Below are 16,149 nucleotides of genomic sequence, written 5' to 3'. Positions count from 1 at the left end.
GCAGATGCCCTGTGAGCACCTTCAAGATGAATCGCTCCATGACCTTTCCCGGCACGGAGGTCAGGCTGGCAGGCCTGTAGTTCCCAGGATCCTCCTTCTGGCCTTTTTTGTAGACGGGTGTCACATGGGCAAGCCTCTAGTCTTCTGGGACCTCCCCTGTTAGCCAGGACTGCTGACAAATGATGGAGAGTGGCTTGGCAAGCTCCTCCGCCAGCTCCCTCAGTACTCTCGGGTGGATTCCATTACCTTTAGACTTTTTTTTTTTTAAAGAAGTATCTTTACTATGATACTTCTTTAAAAACGCCATAATGTTTTATCAAAGAAACATTATTTAACAGCACCCACTATTTGACAGTTAATCATTCTCAATGTATTCCACAAGTTATGGTTTCTACAAGGTTCAAAAAACTAAGATAAAACTTCCATAGGTTAACCTCTCCAGCTGTACTGTTGTAATACAGCCAAATCCTTATAAGATTCCAGCAGATGATACATAGAATTGTATCTTTTCAGCCTTAATCCATTCTGATAATTCCGACTTATTTCAATAACATATTCACAACAACACTGCTGTTAAACTAATAGTCAGAAAGCAGACACAGACAAGCAATCATGGAATTACAAAGAATGAAGAAGTTAAAAATATTGAAGGATTCATAGAATGCAGTCAACAGCCTTAAAAATGCTCACACAACTAAAAACCACAAACAAAAACCACCAAACACCCCACTCCAAAACTCTCAAATCAACAGGAGACATATGAGAACAGAAAGCTTAACACAGATACCAAGGAGGACTTCAATCATTTTCCAGCCATTTACCTCTTTGAAATCTGTTGCACCATCCAAACAGTTTTTCCAGGTTTCTGCAAGACTAGATAACACATATTAATCACACATGTGTTAAAAAAAAATATTTTTTAAGGCTTTAGACTCAGTTGATGCATATTTGAAAATAATACCAACCCAGTTACAGACAAAATGTAAACAAACCTGTTGAACATTCTGTCAGCATGATCAAACTTCCCATTCTGCAGACAAAGCATGTATTCTGGAGCTAAGGAGAAAGAAAAAGTCACCAGCTTGCTCCAAACCTTGTCCACTTTGGAGGTAACTGTCTGATCAGACAGCATGTAAAAGCTGTCTTACCAACTCTAACGAGATAAAACAAAACATAACCCGGAGATGAATAATGGCTCCCATACATGAACTTAGGCTCTGCCATTTCCTGATAACGTGTCTGCAACATATGAAGAAAAAAAAAAGAAAAAAAAAAGAGGTCTGTTTAAAATCATCACTCCTGCTTTCCTTCAATATTGGACACATACACACTTCTTTTAAAGACAGAGATTAGGACCACCCTCACTTTTTTTTTTTCCCCCTAACAATAAAACAAGCTCTAAGTTCTAATAACCATGCAGCTTTAATCAGATCAGTAAATCAATAAGGCAAAAAAGTTGTTATAATTTATCCACAATTATCAGGTTTCCACCCTTTTTCCCCCCACTCTCTCACACATAATTGTAGTGACTCAACTTCAAAGGGGTGCAAAAAAATACTTCCTTTTTGACTTTCACATGAAGTTTAATGAGAGTATGGAAGAACGTACTGACTTAATTCAACCTGGAAGATTGCCTCCTGCCTGAAGCTCCTATATGTTATCCCTAAAACCTATCACAATCTAAATAAAATTACTGTTACTGCAGTTAAGTATGAGGCAGCTAACAGTTTGAGGAAACAGCCAGATCTCAGAAAGAAAATTTTACTGTTATTGAAAACATAATATTGATCATATTCTTACCTTCCACAATCTTAGGAAGCTTTATGATTTTGAAATATTTAATCTTATTTATCAATATAATGCATTTAGTTTGGCAATTAATGTTCTAATGCTTCATTAAGAATTAAAGGTTACAAAACATTAATATAATTATGTTCTGTAAATAATTTTGGAACAATTAACTTACCATAGAAGACAATGATTTTATACAAAGAATTAAAAGCCGAGAAAATTAGAACCTTCTTAGCCTGTAACTATGTGTTTGACTGCTTATGAGAAGAAAGCCTGACCATTTTGAGAAATGGAAAAGTTTGTGCACTATTATCTGCATGTGGAAATTTCAGGTTGGTCTTCTGATCTCCATGGAACCAGATTTCCTTCCGTTGAAGAACTCTGCCTCAAATTCAGCATTTTTCTTAAATGGAGGTACCTAAGATTTCTACTACTTTGTCTTGTTTAATCCATACACCTATTTTACATTATGCATTTAAATCCATTGGTCTTGATGTTTTATATTTCCCAATATATTTATAGCATCTCAGTGCCCACCATACAAATACAACAGTTAAATGGACTTGCGTATTTTATTTTAAAAGTGACATAAAACATTTAAAAGCATATAGGTATGAAACGGTAGTAAGAGAGAACAAACAGATTCAAATCACTTTAAATTAGTACTGACAAAATCAGTACTGATGAAAACCAGCTGAAAATAGGTATGGTATATTTATAGGTAAGTTTGCTTCTGATAATGTTTATAGTTAGTTTTAGATAACTATAAATTCCCAAAGCTTACTTGACAAAGCTCCTTCTATTGACAATGTGTACAAGGCCCAAAATTTGCAGCACATAGAAGCTAAGATATACATACCAATAATCTATCCAGTCTTTCCTTATTTAGGGCACCAACTGGTTTACTAAGGTCACGGAATGTTTCAGGCTTTGTCAGATCTAAAAAATCACCATAGTTAAATGCATTGTTTCTACTAGGCAGGCATATGTTCTATTCAGTATTTGAAAACAAACAAACAAACAAACCCCCCCAAACAACAAAACAAACAAAAAAACCTCAACCAACACAGAACCCCTCCAGTAATTACCTCTGCTCCCTAACTACAAAAGAATAGAAGTCTCACTGTAAATGGCTACTCATCTCCTTCCTTCCAAGTAAGCTAAATCTCAAACCTCTTGTTTAACAACTAGTAGTTACATATATGCGATAGCTACTGCAACCAACATCACCTCGTCACTATAGGTCCCGCTACCTGAGGCACAAAAGCTGATGGTATCTTCTTTCTATTCATTAACTATTTTGTCACACTACAGTTCAGCCCCACCAAACCATCTGATTGGAGCGTTGGAGCCAATGCTGATGAATACCATGAGATTACCCCCAAACATGAGATTGTTTGCTTCTTCAACTTGCAAGGCTGTAAAAGAACACCTTAATTCTATACATTTCAATGCATCCAGCTTGTTCCATAAAAGGTCATTTTACTTTTGCATTTATTGGAATCACAGAAAGCGTTTGAATGCTCAGGACTGCAGGTTTTCAAAGTGACCAAGCAAATGCTTGGTACATACTCTGTATGTGATGAGTGAAATATTTAACAGAAAAAGGTGAGGTATTTTGTCCAAGGGTAAGTGCACAAGAAAACACCCAAGATTGCTAATGCCAGGATCATTCTGATGTACCATGAACTTTAGACAGTGTAAACCTGCCTGCCCCCCGTCCCCTGCCCCAAGATATTTCAAGCTGGACATGATACACTAACATGCCTTTTTGTATACACATACCTAGTACTGAACTAGAGTAGTCCGCTATGATCCACGGAAATACAGGATACTGGGAGAGATCGTTGCAGCTCCTGTCAGCCAGATTGTTGAGATGAAGAAGATACTGGTAGTTTGATATATGTCCTCGCTGCCATTGCAACATATAACTTTCAGCTGTATGCTCTGTTATATGATTTTCTAAAATAAAACAAAACATTAAGAGTTTTGAAGTTTGCAGTTCTACCCCCAAATTACACAGTGATTAACATTATGCAAGGTACTATAAAATAATTAAGGTCAAAGTTGTTGAAAAGAATAAGTCAAAATTAAGTGGTAACTTTATTTCAATAGCTACTGTACCTTATACATTTTGTAAGATCTGTTCAAAGAGGCCTGAACTGTGTTCAACAAAAAATCATGCAAAAAGAGTACTGAAACCAAACATGGAAACAATGAATGGGAAAGAACTTGAAGATTTATGGAGGTATAGAAAAATATCTGCAGACCATGAACTCTTTGCAATCCAGCAACCTTTAAGATTTCAAATTTCTAGAAGTAGTTCTGCTAGAGTCAAGAAAAAAAAAATTCCTAATGGGCAACTAAGGATGCCCATTTACAATGACATGGGAAGTCACATTTACATCTAAGTTGGTTCCAGTTTCATAACCACTGAAACAGAGAGGCTAGGTCATCAAACTTCACCACCACTCAAGAAAGCAATTATGCACCTGGAGTTTCTGTTTGAATCATTACGCAGGGGCTCAACAAATTCAAAATTGCACTGCACTCCACTTACTCGCTAGAACACAAAGCTATGCTGCTGGACAATAAAATGGCATGCGAATATTGATTTAATTCTGTCTCTCCGTTTTAAAGTGAAATTAAAGAGGTGTCATCCTTATCTTTGGCTGTCCTTTCAGTGCCAGGTTTATCAAGAGAAATGGGAGGAGTGATTTTGCACAGAGGGGTATTTTTTTTTTTTTTAATTGTTCCTTCCATTGATCCAGTTTACAGCACCTTGGCAAGAGCCTGAAATAGCAGAATTGAAGTACTGCAACCATGGCACGATGGCAAGAAACCATCCAATAAGCCTCCTCATGAAGTAATCGCAGTGAAAACACATCCTTGCCATACAGCACACTTCTGCATGCTCGTTTTACTGCATCTGTGTTACAGGCTGGTCTTCCTCCTACTGAAAAGTCTTTAAATACCTTTTACCACCAATTGCTGCTGAAGGCTACAACACAAAGCTAAAGAATTAGGACTTTTATTGAATTAGTCTAATATTATCACTACAATTATTAACTAGTAGGAAAGAAAATCAGATTATGATGTGGCAGGCCTCTATTTTAGCTCGGCATGGACTGGAAAAACCTATTCCAACCCACCCTTAGTACCTTAAATTCTACAAGTACAAAATGTTAGCACCTTCAAAGAAAGTATTTTCTGCTGTCAGAGACAGCTACTGAGGGGCTACAAACACCTTTAGAGAAAGGGCTCACCCTTTTTTTATTTCTAAGCTCCAGCAACAACATCATCACCTTCATCTGAAAGTTTCAGAAAACAAAGTCTGAAGCAGGGTAACAGCATGCAGTTATTTCAATAACAGAGAAAGTCATGTCAGAATCTATTTCTTCTAAATCCAAAAGACCTTTAACAATTGTCAGGAGAAGTGCTCACTCCTTTGTGGCCTTTCCACCTTGCTTTGTGAAGTGGGGAAAATATCAACCAATATTTAGGCAAATTCATTATAACAGAACTAGAGCTGTAGAGTACAATAACAAAATAATACAAAATTTACATAATCACTTCCAATATTGGCAGTAAACATGAGTTTCAATGTTTTAGGTAGTAGTATCACAGAAAAACTATTAGCTTTTTCTTTGTGTTTGTCCAGCACACACACTAGCCTTTTAGAAAGTTTCTGTTCATGATCTGCAACAGATATGTATCACTTTTTAGGAATTAATGCAGACAAGATTTACTAGAAATGAGAATTCAACTGTTTCAGAATGGTATTTTTCATCAACCACTGCTAAGACTGAGGAAAGTTCATTTGCATGTCCACTGGAAATCCAGTGGACATAAGATTAAATTACAGGAACTTTCTGAAAAGGATTTTTACTTGGACTTAACTTGAGGGCCAGGGGGATCCACCCATCCACCCACAAGTCAGTCCATATTCTTTCAGCAAAACACAATTTAGCTGAGTGGATCTTATTTTCCCCTCACTTTGAAGATAAAGTGTTTTGTGGGATTTTTTGTTTCATTTGTTTGGTTTCTTCGGGGGGTTGGAGGAGGAGGAAAGAGTTGTTGGGGTTTTTTTTTAAACAACAGTCCATATCAAGCTGCAAATCAAAATAATTAGTTTCACCTTAATAATGCTATCTCAGCTTTCATACTCAGCTCTTTGAACACTATGCAAGTTCACAACATTCATTCTGAACTTTGCTTACTTCTATAAAAAATTTTTAGGGCTAATACATCTGTTTATTCTTCTCACTTCCCACAAATGAACAGAACAAACCCTGATAAGTTTCCCCTTACAAGGTACTACAGACTACATTAATAAATAAATACTGCAAACCTATGTATGTTGCAATAAGGAAATAGAACTCATCTCGATCTTGATAGTTGTAGAATTTCAAGTAGATGTCAGAACATAGATCATTTTCTGTGCAAAATACTTCAAGTCCCTTAGAAGTTAAAGAGGGAGAGAAAGTAAATGACAGCAATTACTGACAAGCTGTAATATTCATGTTGTTTTAATAGCATATTCCAGTTACTCATACCTAACACTTAAGACTCTAAACTGGGTAGCAGTTTCGCCCACAAAGTCTAACATTTTCATCTGTCCTATTTCCAACCATAAAAGCATTCTGTTTACACCTAAGTGAGCAAGTATAGATTTATCACTGTCCATAGATAGGCTGTGCCTGGATTGATTAAGCACAGGTAATATACTTTTTTTTGTCCTACATGAATGGAGTGAGGCAAACAGTTAAATGTCTATTTAGTTTAAATGTGTTTTAAGAGAAAAAATTTTGTTCAAGACTGAAATTTCAGCGGAAACACTGAAAGCATACAACTGAGGTTCTACTGCAACACTCTCACCATCCCTCAGCCATGTACAGTGGGACTCATCAGTCCCCATTAGTCTCAATCTGAACCAGTGACCAAGCTCCCTCCATGAATCAATCCAGAGAGAAAATACACCATGAGAGAGCAATTCATTCTATCCCAAGATAGGTGTTTGAGATAAATGGAATGAATTGCTCCCTGGAGGTACTCCCGTCTTCTTTCCCCTACACGCTGCTTATGAAAGAAATTTTTCATCCTTAACAGGGTTCACTTTTCCTGTTTTCATCTTTTTTACAACACAGGGAACTAAAACACTTAAAAAACCAGAAAGGATCGTAGAATGCTGTTCACTACTTAATCCAGAGGTTTTAAAAAACATATAGCTTTTACTTAATGGTGCACATAGTTTCAGCTGGTCACTTTAAGAAATGATATATACAGCAAGACATTAAAAAAAAAAAATTCTAGCTTACCAGTGGCATTAGGCCATGTCTTCTTTTATAGATGCGACGCACGTTTTGCAGTGTTATTTGTACTACTGGTTTCTGTGGGGGGCAAGGGAGGAGGAAGAAAAGATTGGAGAAATTCCAGAAGGTATATGTTCTTCCACATTAACCTCTTCAGCAAATCTGAAGTTCTTCTTGATTAGAGATACTAGCAATATGAAAACAATATCCATCCATGTCATTTTAGCCATGGAACAGCGGTGCTAAGCAGTTATGTTAAAAAGAGGAAGCTTGCCTTTGCTGTTAGTTGTTGTTTGAGTAGCAACGCAGTTTAAGAATAAAGAAAGAATAGCTTATTATCACCCGAGTCTGTCGCCAGTTGTAACAATCGTGCAAGAGAGGAGCAGAACAAAACAAACAAGACTAAACACAAGGAAACCATGGGGCTGCTGGGCAAACTGCTTGCCAACGGTGCCACCTGGTGGGGGGAAATTGAATGGCTGCTTGTCCTCTCAGCTGTGAAACACATTTTCCTTGTCTGGACCTACTTTTAGTGTGTTAGTGGCCTGCTCAGACTATAGCTGTGACAAAACTTCCAAAGCAGTAATCTGTGTGCAACATGCACTCAGTTTTCCCTCTGGAGAAAGAAATGATCAGTTTAATAGAACACCTAGCTAAGATCTTCCAATAAACTAAATGTATATAAAACTCTCACTAGGTAGGAGCAGCATCACAGAGTAAGATTAAGAAATTTATCTTAAATGAAACATTACAAAAAGTGATCTTTAAATATTAATAAAGAATGAGCAAAGGTCATTTTGTGCTTTGTCAGTAGGAGGTAAACTTGAAGCAAGTTAGCCCAGAATAAAGCCTCAGAATTAAAGATACACTGAATGCAACAGAGCAGCACAGATCAAAGGAAAACTAAGGAGCTTCTGATTATAACTGAAAATAGAGTCTTCTTGGAGATGTGCATTTAAAAGCAATAATACAGAAAATGAAAACTGTCCACTAGAGGGGCAGTGTGCTCACATCATATGCAAGACCATCTATGAGGCACTTACAGGATATCCATTAAGAGGCTGGAAGTACAAGTTAGCATCAGTAACACACACATGCCCTGGATTAGTCACCAGTGGTGTCACCATTTCTGCTTTACATTCCATATGCAGCGTTTCAGAAATGCTTTGAAATCTACAAGTGAAGAAAGGGAGTAAGTTTACCTCCAGTTCTTACTTAGGTAGAGCTATGCTTAAATTCTTTAGAAAGGTTTAGGTTAGCTTATAACCTTAGGACATCAGAATGGGGACTTCACTAAGCCTATTTTAGATATGAAGAAAGTTCTTTGTTGAGACCTCTACTTTAACAGGCACTACAGAAAGGAAAGGTGCCATGTTCTGCACCAGTTTCAGAGCTGTAAGCTCTGACTTTTCTATACAGAGCTTTATTTGGCATATATACTAATGCCCAATTTGCAACAAATTCACAGATAAACAGAACAGTTCAGAGAGATAAAGTAACATTCATCTTCACAACGCAGAATCTCCTATTCTCCACCTCAGATGGTTCAGCATACAAAGAAGATAATTCCCTGAATAAGAGCACTTTTGCTAACCCAAACAAGCATGTATTAAGTACTTATGCAGTAGACTAGTCAACCAACAAGCTGAAAATCATTTCCCAGTAGAAAGTGATTAGAAAGATACCTGTTTTTATCAAATGAAGTTCTAGCCAAGCGCGATTGCAATATAGCAGTTATCTGATGTGGAGAGGAAAAAAAGTTAATATGGTCTATGATTCAAATGCAATTAGAATTTCATTATTAAACAGTGATATCAGAAATAATCAGATACTTACCATGGCAGCTTGATCCCCCATCCTATCTAGACAAGAAGCCCTGTAAAGCTAAAGAGCAATGAGCTTTAAGTGAAATAGCACAGAACTCCCACACAGCTCAGAAGTTAATACAAACTGCGGCAGGGCAGGGTGGGGGAGGGAGAGTATTCTTGGTGACAGAACACTAAAAGAGCTTTTATTATTTCTTTTTAAAGTAGGATGTGTCTCTTCATTGCTACTGTTATGTTATTACTTTGTTTATATACTATCACCCTGCATAGTAAAAGCTAATATGGGTAGCTTACACCAACTGTCAGAACTTGATGCTATGTTCAAATGCTACATTTTAAAAATAGATACTCCAAGAATTTCACCTTAAGAATACATATTTGAAGAAAGCTCTCCATTAAATATCAAAAAAAGATGCTGTGATGAAGCGTGTAGTAATATCAAATAACCACATACCTGATGCAGAGTTTGCACAACATCTCCTAGTTTCCCAGCAACATCCAGTTGGAATAAGTGTTCTGTTCTACCCTAAATCGAAAAGTACATTTACTACAAACAAGTTTAAAATAAAGCTCAGTGAAAAAAAGTTAAAGCTAAAATCAAAATACTTTAAACTCTGGTCAAAGTATACTATCAAAGGTTGCAGTATACCTGAAACATTCCAAAGGCAGATGTTAAACCTGATTTTTTTTTTTCTTTACAAATGTATCTTCCCTGTGGTAAGCTCTTTGTGCAGTATTTAGTCCATTATTTAATACAATGCAACATAATGGCTTTGAAGTGAACAAACTACTGTAGTATAAACATCAGTAAATGTAGAAGTAGCACCTGCTCTGCACATGGATCAACTGATATTAACTCTTCCACCTAAGTGATATTTAGCAAAGGTGGTGGGATCTCTTAGTGACCCAGAATGTAGTGCAAAACCATATCAACACACTTCTGTAGGGTTTTGTAATTTCTCAGGCTAGACTTAAAAAGGTGATCAGTAGGACTACATCAAGACATTGATCACTGGATACAACAGGATTAATTTAAAACTGAAGGAAAGACAACATGGAAATGTAGATGATCTTCAGTATAATGTATGCGATCTGAGCTGAACTGACAGCAATCCAAGAGGAAGCATGCTTCAGGAAGCAAATGGAACTGGATTAAAAGGAGAGAAGAAATTCAGTAGCGATTTAGATAAAAGCCCTGTGACATTTCACCCAGAACAACATTTTCCTTCAACAAGGAAAGCACAGCTCTCAGAAATCCTAGTGGATGGTCTACAAGAATTGCTTACAGCCAAAAATGTAAAAGATTTCGTGAGCAGTTCTCTCTGTAGTTCTCCAGCCATATGCAAAAACAATAGCTCAGTATTTTGTAAGTGATCCGAAACAATCAATGCAAGACATGGAAGATAAAAATGTACTACCAAATTCCAGAACTGAGTGATGCATCTGGAACTGGCAATGATTCAAGTAGAAGATATTTAGCAGCAACAGAAAAAATTCTGAAATTATTGAAGGCAAACTAGATTTCTTGTCTTAATATACATAAACATAGCTGCACTTTTGTGAAGTGAATTGTAATGGTTAACTGTCAGGAATGTTTTAGGTATGAATGAATCTTGACTTAGGAGAAAATAAAGTGAAAAAAGCCTTCCAAACAGCCCTTTTGATTCTTTTCTTTTTCACTGTGTGGGCAATGTGATATTCATATGACACTTAATAAATCTTGCACTTGGAGGCAAAACAGAAAATAGAAGGATTAGAAGAGAAAACAGATTCAACGCATGAAGAATTAATGGCATAAAGGAAACAAACAAAAAAATCCTAGTTTAGAGACAGATCTAATCACAAATCCAACCCAAAGCAGTTGTTGAGAGAACAGACATCACCTCAAGTTTACAGACTCCTTAATCCATGTTTCTTGAACAAGTATGTTGAGAAATGTAACACTCTCTGTTTCAATTCTTGGGCAATTATGGTGCTTAATGACTCTGCATTTTCCTGTTGTGTTTGTGTCTTAACCCATCTTGCATTCCAGATGAAAACCCCTTACTTCTATGCCTTGAAGCCTCCAGGCTTGGCATCAGAGCAGACCTACCCCATCAGCAGAAAGCAACCAAAAGTAAGCTCCGATTTCTGCTGTGAGCAGCCTTATCTGCCATTTATTTGAACTGTGATATTTCCCAGCCGAGTGCTTCAATTGGCAATCTCTCATCTCAGATGTGAGCAGAACTGAGGAGAAGCCATTTATCCAGGATGCAGTGTCCACTGAATACTAGCAGCCAGCTGACAGCTCTTGACCGTTGAGCCCACAGAGTTGCACATCAAGGTAAATAGCAAGTGTCAAGTCTGCAGTATGTCCTCCAAGAAATATCACAAACCCATTATGGAAGAATTCAGACACTTGTTTTATCAATATGCACAATTACTTTTTTTTTAAGCTTTATTGTCATGTTCCTCAAACAATAATTATCTTACTCTTTCAGAAATGAGACCATAAATCCTTGCAAAGCATTAGCTTGCTAAGAACAGGAATATATATATACTTACTCTTACTGTTTTATAGGGTGCAATAATGTTTCTTTCTTTAATGAGAAAAACCTGAAAGAGTAAGAGATGTTACAGTTTCAGTCCTTAAAAAATAATAAAATAAATTGGAAGTACTGATAAAGACAAAGCTAAGAACGCTGTTAAAGCAAGCGGAACACTGCGTTGCAATATCCTACTTTAGCTACCCCAGATAAACTGCAGAAAAACAATGACCTTTTATAGCAGCTAACTGCAAGAGGGGCAAGTATCCAATTTAGTTCAGAGGCTTATTACTTATGTAGTTTATTAGTGGGTTTTTATTCTAATCATAAGACCTTCAAGGAGTTGCACGTTTAAAGCCAACAAGCACAGCCAGCAGCAACCACACTCAATGGAAGGATCCTCCCCCTCTTTTCTTCTGGCAGCTCATGCTCTCAGTATTATGACCCAATGGGAATTATCCCACAAAGGTAACTCACAACGTAAACTACTGTGTAAAACTTGTCAAATGAAACCCTTTGCCCACTTCCAAACATTTTGCTTCCAGTTCAAACAGCCATGAACATCAGATTTCTTCTCTCATCCAGCAGCATATTTTTGAAGTTCTGTTTCTCTGATGCTATTCTCCCATCTGAGAGGATCTTCCCTCCCTAAAACCCACATGAAACCATTCTCCTTCTTCAGAACATTCTCCCAACTCCTATAGAAAGATTTGACTGCTAGCACATTGTTTTGTAGATACCAACTTATTAGTTGGTATCTGCTGTCTGAAAGATGACAAGCCAGAAATAAGTCATGGTTTTGCTCTGTTTGTAGGGAAGGATCAAACTTGCTAAATCTCAGGCCTGAGTATAAGACTCAGGATTGTTTCTGAACTGCACAAAACACACTGGACTGCACTACCAGCTGTCTTCTACTCCATGGCCCAAGAGACCTGGCCAATCAAAGGGCTTTTTCTGGTGCCTCTGTTTGCTTCTGAAGTCTAACACCATGCCTGTGGTTCTACACTCCAAGGCACTGTGGCAGCAGCCTCAAACCAAGAGCAAACATTAAACTTCCAAAACAACAGATGCTGTACCATTCTCTAGCCAAAAACCTTCTGGCTGGCACATACAGCCTTCCCACGTCCCACCAGCTAACAACAGAGCCAATCTTCACCACACGAGTGCTCACAGCACTGTCCAGCCAGAAGAAAGTGAGTGGTACGCTTAGAAGCTTACAAGCTCAGCATGCCTCTCTAAGTGGTACATGGAAAAATAATGGCAATTAGTGCCTTTCATCTGACATCAGCTTCTACAGACCTGAATCAGGCCATAAGAGAATAAGAATCAGAGACACCTGCTTTACACTCAGATCTCTCTTTTGCAGGATAATTAAATATTTTTCTAAAATTAGAGCCACAAATCACAAGAAAAATTATACAATACCAAAAAAAAAGGAATCAGAGCAAAAACTTTAGCTTACTGTATTAATTTCCAATTTTGGAGGATTTTCCCCCCTCAATTTTATCTTGAGAAAAAAATACTGAAAAAAGCTCCACTTATTATTTGCATTTGCTGCATTTTATAGCCATTAGTTTCTGGGTTGCCTGTTACATAAAGCAAAGCTTCTTATCCAGCTATGCATTAACAGTATTTTTTTGGAGCCTGAAAAGGCAAACATGTTTAAGATGTTCCAGTTATTTGCTACATGCCGTTTCCTACCAGGTGGGAATTTTACTTCAAAAAAATATTTATAATTGAATCATGATTTGTCATAAGTACAACTAGTGAGTACTTCACGCTCAAAAGTCCCTATGCCTTTTATATAAAATGCCAGCATGTATCATGCCACCAAACTGTTTCAGAACATTTCTCCAGAGATAAAAGGACAACTGGCAAGCTACACATAGGGGTTGGGGAGTGGCGAGTGCTAACCACACTTGCTATTTGAAAAGTTAATTCTCCTTTCCTATGAGATGTTTTTATAATCATTTGTTCTTCAGAACATATACTAATGATGTATGGTGGAACAATTGCACGGAACAATTAGAAATACCTTTTTAAAAAAAAAACACAATACGCGAAAAAACTGCCAACACAAGAAACCTTGACTATACAATACTCTCCACAGAGCAGTTTCAAGATGAAATTAAATAACTGATTACTTTAACACAGTCCACAAACTTCTCTAGCACAGACAGTATTAAATGTTTGAGTTCATTTTTGACTGCAGCAGTACTTAACTAAGCAAGGCTATCAATTTTATGTATTGTTAAAGACAGATTTTACAAAGATGCTAGAATGTTTAAAAGGGTATTTCCCACCTCATCCCTGTTCTTGCCTGAAATGAAAACATGAACTTTTTTTTTTAAACTTTTACAGCTTTGGAACACCTACTGGCTGCATTTTATCAAAGCTTGAAGTATATTCCTTTGGTTAACACCAAGTATGAACATATCCAAGTTAATCAAAACTCATGATTGAAACTTGAGCCCAGTATTTCAGGACAGCTACTGAAAATTACTTGGTGGACATATAGCACAGCCCAATGGTTTCACAAACCTGAACTGCAAAGATCAAGATGGCTTTGCCATTACTACTACATGCTGCAGAAAGTAGGAAAAAGCAATATATAGCAAGAGCAAAACAAAGATATAAATAACCAGTTTAATTTCAGTCTATTCCCCTTTTTTATTCAATTCCAATATTGCCCTAAGCTCCATTATAAAATGCACAGTGCAAAAAGTTCACTGTATCAAATTAATGACTTAATGAAGTTGTTAACAGTTTGACATTTCCAGCATCAACAGCTTCACATTAATGCAAAGTTTTTGACACTAATTAGTTTTGTTTCCAGTTAACCCCCCCCAAGACTCCAGCTCCAAGAAAGACATTATTAAAGAATGTAACCTCGCTCACTTATACATCAAGAATGTAGCAAGTCTTACCTGATTACATACAACAGAAATCCCTCCAGATGTATCCCTAAAATGTAAATAAGACATTTGAAGAGACGAGCATTTCAGCTTTTTATACATATTTAACTCTTTTAAAGTAACTCAATTCCACATACCATGTGAAAGGGTTATTTGCTTCATTGTCTTCTGGGGCTTTTATACTAATGCAGTCTCTCAGTGGTATCTGTAGCAAGTTATAAAAATACATACTCCTTCTTAAAAGCTTTTTAAAGACAATCTTAAGTTATCAAGAAATTGTAAGGTTGCACTGCTTACCTTGATAATGGGTTGGATATTGTCATCAGGTTCAAAAATGATTGATTTTGAACAGATTTTTAGAGAGCCTCTGAATTTTCTAGAAGAAACAATAAAAAAGAAAGTTGTTGTGTATCTGCTAGGGCAACATGAGACTAGAATGACTCCAGTAAACAAATGTATGTACAAGTTTTGTACCTTTCATCTCTGCAACCTTTATTTGTAATATGATTTGCTGTGTGCTGTTCAAAGTAATATTCTTCCAGGTTAAGAAGTAGCAGTGAAAACCTACAAATAAATAAAAATTATTTATTCAAAAAGAAAACACCATGAAAGTTAGTATTCTTAATAAAATATGTCTTCACTTATTTCTGTGCCGTGCCCCACAGCCCAAGAATTAATTTAAATTAACTCTTTTTAAAAAGAAACCTATATGGAAAATTTGTGTACACATGAAGATCAATTGATGCTCTTCCAACATATATAAGGTTAGATATTTGATTCTGTTCATATGTCCCAGGTGGGAACTATTCTAACATAGCCAGGCTCTACCCCTAGTAAACATTAGTTTAGCCCTCATCAGTGTATGCCAGTCAAGATATGCAATGATATAAAAGGCAGGAACTAAACACTTGGAATGGAGGAGATTAGAACTTTCTGAAGCAAAGCCAAATCACATTGGTCTAAAATGCCAAGTGAAAACACGGCAGAGTCACTTGATGGATAACCTCTGAGGAAGCATTACCTTCTTGTCGAACCACATTTCTGTACCAGTGACAGTGCCTGTTCAACCCTGCAGGAATCCTGTTTATGGACTAGTCCAATAGACAACAAACCTCAACAACAACAATAAAAAAACCCGAAGTCTTGCAAAGTATATAATTGCAGGATCATAGTAATGCCAGTGATGGTACGAGGTAAATGCAAATAGACTAGATTAGATCACAGAATCACTAAGGTTGGAAAGGACCTTCAAGATCATCAAGTCCAACCATTAACCCAGCACCACCATGTCCCCTAAACCATGTCCTGAAGTGCCACATCCACGTTTTTTGAATACTTCCAGAGATGGTGACTCTACCACCTCCCTGGGCAGCCTGTTCCAATGCTGGACCACTCTCTCGGTGAAGAAATTTTTCCTAATATCCAATCTAAACATCCCCTCGCACAACTTGAGGCCATTTCCTCTCGTCCTATCACTAGTTACTTGGGAGAAGAGACCAACAACCACCTCACCACAACCCCCTTTCAGGTAGTTGTAGAGAGCGATAAGGTCTCCCCTCAGCCTCCTCTTCTCCAGACTAAACAACCCCAGTTCCCTCAGCCGCTCCTCAGAAGACTTGTGCTCCAGACCCCTCACCACCTTTGTTGCCCTTCTCTGGACACGCTTGAGCACCTCAGCATCCTTCTTGTAGTGAGGGGCCCAAAACTGAACACAGGATTTGAGATGCAGCCTCACCAGTGCTGAGTATGGGGGCACAGTCACTTCCCTACTCCTGCTGGC

At 37.3% G+C, this 16,149-nt stretch overlaps 1 protein-coding gene across 1 annotated transcript; it reads right to left on the bottom strand.

Annotated features, from left to right (window-relative positions):
• Positions 1 to 902: 902 nt before the first annotated feature.
• Positions 903 to 14,933, bottom strand: LOC104616685 (protein FAN-like; the record flags this gene model as incomplete). Its single annotated transcript, XM_010281773.1, has 15 exons — positions 903 to 1,056; positions 1,149 to 1,239; positions 2,651 to 2,730; positions 3,577 to 3,753; positions 6,143 to 6,251; positions 7,110 to 7,181; positions 8,147 to 8,276; positions 8,789 to 8,841; positions 8,940 to 8,987; positions 9,384 to 9,455; positions 11,474 to 11,524; positions 14,382 to 14,418; positions 14,507 to 14,574; positions 14,667 to 14,745; positions 14,844 to 14,933. Coding segments are annotated over 15 exons (1,294 nt in total), but the record flags the coding sequence as incomplete, so codon positions are not given.
• Between the last annotated feature and the right edge of the window lie 1,216 nt (positions 14,934 to 16,149).

This window comes from Phaethon lepturus, unplaced genomic scaffold (assembly GCF_000687285.1).
Source record: "Phaethon lepturus isolate BGI_N335 unplaced genomic scaffold, ASM68728v1 scaffold57892, whole genome shotgun sequence".
NCBI lineage: Eukaryota > Metazoa > Chordata > Aves > Phaethontiformes > Phaethontidae > Phaethon > Phaethon lepturus.
The sequence above is the reverse complement of the archived record's forward strand: the minus strand, read 5'-3'. Positions and strand labels throughout refer to the sequence as shown.